At 38.5% G+C, this 3,777-nt stretch overlaps 1 protein-coding gene across 1 annotated transcript; it reads left to right on the top strand.

Moving 5' to 3' along the window:
- Positions 1 to 2,026: 2,026 nt before the first annotated feature.
- On the top strand, positions 2,027 to 2,749 carry LOC113376083 (homeotic protein deformed-like). The gene has a single exon (XM_026616009.1). The coding sequence runs from the start codon at positions 2,027 to 2,029 to the stop codon at positions 2,747 to 2,749; it is 723 nt and encodes a 240-aa protein (XP_026471794.1).
- The last annotated feature ends 1,028 nt before the right edge of the window (positions 2,750 to 3,777 follow it).

Raw genomic sequence — 3,777 nt, 5'->3', positions numbered from 1 at the left:
TAATTAGGTAGAACGATTTAATCACATAACAAATTATATATGTTTACTATTTATTAGTTTTATTGATGATCTTTTGCAACCTAATTGATAAAGTAATAGCTACTAAATTAATTAAAGTGATTGAGTATAATTTTTTTTATTACGTGCACAATTGACAATTTATTATACAAACATTTGTATAAATATTGCGTTATTATATAAAATAAATTAAATTGCTCATCACATATTAACTTTTCGTAGGCTAAGTTATAGTAATCATATCTCTACATTTCAAAGCCTTCTGAATATTTTGGCATACCTTAAAAAATTGACATATGTGTGTGTATGTATATGTGTGTATTTGTGTGTGTGTGTGTTCTGACGATTTTAAGAACACGGATTAACCGATTTGAATGATTCAAAGACAGTCCGGCTGTTTCGAAGATACGGGGCAAAAAGTGCTAAATGGCAATTCAGTTGAATGAACAAAGCGGTTGATTTGAACAATTTGAACAATTTGAAAACATTTCATTTGTATTCACGAAATGAAAAATTGATAAAATTTTTGTGAAAGTAGATTCATCAATTTTGGAGATACAATAAAAAATTTAAAAAAAATATTTGGCGGTCAAAAATGATCATTAGACATATGCACATCAAATTATCAAATATTTTATAGAGATTTTAATAATAAGTACAAATTTTGTTTACATTTCTATTGGTTCCGTACCAAGAATTATAATGTATAATCGTTAGACTACGTTTGATATTTTGTGTCAAAATATGCTACGAAGCGTGATTGGTATGAAAAAAATTCAAAATTTTCAAAAATATTCAAAATATATTCAGAATATCAAAATATTCATAAATTTCGAAATTCTCAAAAATCTAATTCAAATTTTCAAAGTTATAAAGCTTATTTAAAAAATTTAATTTGCGGTACGGGAAGAACTAGCAATTTGCCTTAAAGCAGAATGCCATACACCCCTAGTTTTATAGGTTTCATTATCTCTAATTCATACTATTACTAATATTAGCACTCTTTCAATAAACAATTAATTTGACAAAGCAATTTCAGTTAAATAAGAGCATAATGCGCATTTGATTGCTGTATTATCACAAAACGCCTACATTATTAATGAAATTTCAAGCGACTATTGTGCGAAATCCCGTTCGAATTCGGAACTCCGTGGAAAAAGAATAGTATTTCGTTCACACACACGCCATGTTACTCAAAAAATGAGTCAGTCACAAAACTGTTAAGGGATTTCAAATGCACATGGGAGTATTCCCAACGAGGGTGAAATATAGGGGCGCGAACAGAATTCAAAACGCATATCTTTAACATATTCGGTCCCATGAGAGCGACGGAGACCCTACATGTACGACTGCTCGAGGGACAGAGCTGTAGACATTCTATAGCGAACACTGCAGAACGGAACGAAGGAAAGTGCGATGGCGCGCTCGATGCAAGCAGGAACGAGACGGCGCAAGCGGCCGAGCCGCGAAGGGCGGAGTTTCGATGATATTTTTTCATTATTTCAACTGCGTCCTTGTCGTTCATGTTACAAACGATCCGGAGGAGGTGAAAGGCACGACTCACTGCAAGGCGTAAGCTTCATCATTGCGCGCCGACTCTCCCACAGATGCCTGTTAGCTCGTTTGCGTCGCACATCGCCCGAGTAGCATGAAAGAGATAATACAACCTATGAACGTGAGTGCTTCAACGCTTTATCAACAGCGAACCGTACGATCGCGAGTCGTCGCACTGATTCTCTCGTGACACTTCATTCGCGAAACCCAGGCCGCGCACAATCGGCGGCCGAACGTGTATTCGTGACGGTCTCTAAACAAGACTCTCACGCGAACCGCGGAATCGCGCGCGATACGTTTTATTAGTTCGATTCGTATCTTCATCGACGACATACGATAAAGGATTTATAGTGGTGTATAAACAAAGTGATGTGTATAGTGTTTAGTGCCGACGCGTATGTGTAGATAATAAGTGCTAAAAACGTTTTGACAACCGAGCATGAGCTCGTTTCTAATGAACCCGGTGTCAACCGGGGGAGGAGGTCTTCCGTATCAACAACCGCAACATCATCAATTGACCGTTGTTGACCCAAAATTTCCACCAAACGAAGAATATAGTCAAAGTAATTATATCCAACCCGGAGGCGAACCATTTTCCGGCCATCTACATCACCATCACCATCTCAATCAGCATCATCTCCAATATGGATATCACCATAATCCTGCGCATCACCACCAGAATGCTTATGGCATGCAGGTCAATGGTGGCTACGCGCCTTACGGATACGGTTACCACAGCACCCCAACGCATCATCATCAACTACACCAGCACCATCAGCAACATCAACCGACGCAGCTGCGAAATGCTGGCAATAGTCTGCAGCAACACCCTGATGCAGCAGCATGTAGTCCGGTGAGCGCGCAGCATGAATGCAGCAGCAGCGCGTCGCCTCCGGGTCCAGCGGTCGGCGCCACCATACCTTTGCAGGAACTCGGCATGCGGCTTGATAGGCGCATCGAGGAAGCAGCGCCGACGGGACAGCAGCTGCAGGAACTGGGAATGCATTTGGAGGATCCCCCGTCGGATCAGGACGATCTGGATGATGATCGGCTCATGATGGACGGATCGCCTGCCATGGATGATGACGATGATCACGATGACTCCGAAAATGGAGACCGTGTAATATACCCGTGGATGAAGAAAATACATGTTGCTGGAGTTGGTGAGTTATACTAATATAGACCATTGTAGATTATATAGCAATTATCGTAACGCAGCATCAAATCAACAGGCAAAACCTATAAAATTTGGTAATATCATGTTCTCACGAGATTAAGCATTCTAATATAATAATTCAGAAAATATTTTCTTACAATACGTTTAATTTCGATTGTAGAAGAATCTATTACAAATTAGCAATACACATTGTTAAATTATACATACATACATATACACACATATATATACAAATATAATTAAATCGAAAATCCTCTAAATTCCCCTAAGACGATACATTCACATTTATAACAATCTAAAAATTCAAAACACCACTCAGAACCGTAAAAAATTGCTGGATGCGTGAACGATTCTATCTATTGATTACATATAGCATTCAAAACATATCTCATCCTATTTTGCACCTTGTCAGGTGAATCAATCACATGTCCGTCTTGAATAATGTTAGTTGTCACAACAGGCGTTACTTTAAATGTGGGTTTTTAAGGTAAAATATTGGTCCGAATATTGAATTGAAATTTATTAATGAGATGGCCATTAGTCCGCTCTTCAGGTTATTGTCGGTTCCACTGTGCCGCATTAGCGTTGAATATAGACGAATGTCTATTGTCCGTCAGCGTCAATAATTTAGGCTAATCGAAGCATTATAACAAAAAATCGAATGGGTACACAAAAGAATGGGCCTGACAACATAACAGAATATAGCCCCAGAGTCTGGTTAAGTTGGAAGGTACATATAACGAAAAATGTTGTTTTAACAGAGATAAGATAAATTTGATGGTCCATTGTCAAGGCGTGCATCGTATTTATCAAACTCGGATGCATGTTCCCACTGTGTTGTTATCCTTGATGGTGCTTTAATACACGTTCCTGAGAATTTGTTAGCCATTATTTCTCTTTTATTTGTGAAGTGTTCACATCAATCTATGTGCTCTTGACGCTTTGTGTGGCATTTGTCCCTGACGATTGCCGGTGAAGTTTGTTTGGTGTTTTTTTTGTTCTCTGCAAATGTGGCTCATTTTGAGGTA

This window comes from Ctenocephalides felis, unplaced genomic scaffold (genome assembly GCF_003426905.1).
Source record: "Ctenocephalides felis isolate EL2017-DRISC unplaced genomic scaffold, ASM342690v1 CF-g0.4_SCAFFOLD_01886, whole genome shotgun sequence".
Classification (NCBI taxonomy): Eukaryota; Metazoa; Arthropoda; class Insecta; order Siphonaptera; family Pulicidae; genus Ctenocephalides; species Ctenocephalides felis.
This window is presented reverse-complemented; position numbering and strand designations above follow the sequence as displayed.

Excerpts from the sequence above, each read along its gene's own strand:
- LOC113376083 (XM_026616009.1), top strand. The coding sequence starts at position 2,027 with ATGAACCCGGTGTCAACCGGGGGAGGAGGTCTTCCGTATCAACAACCG.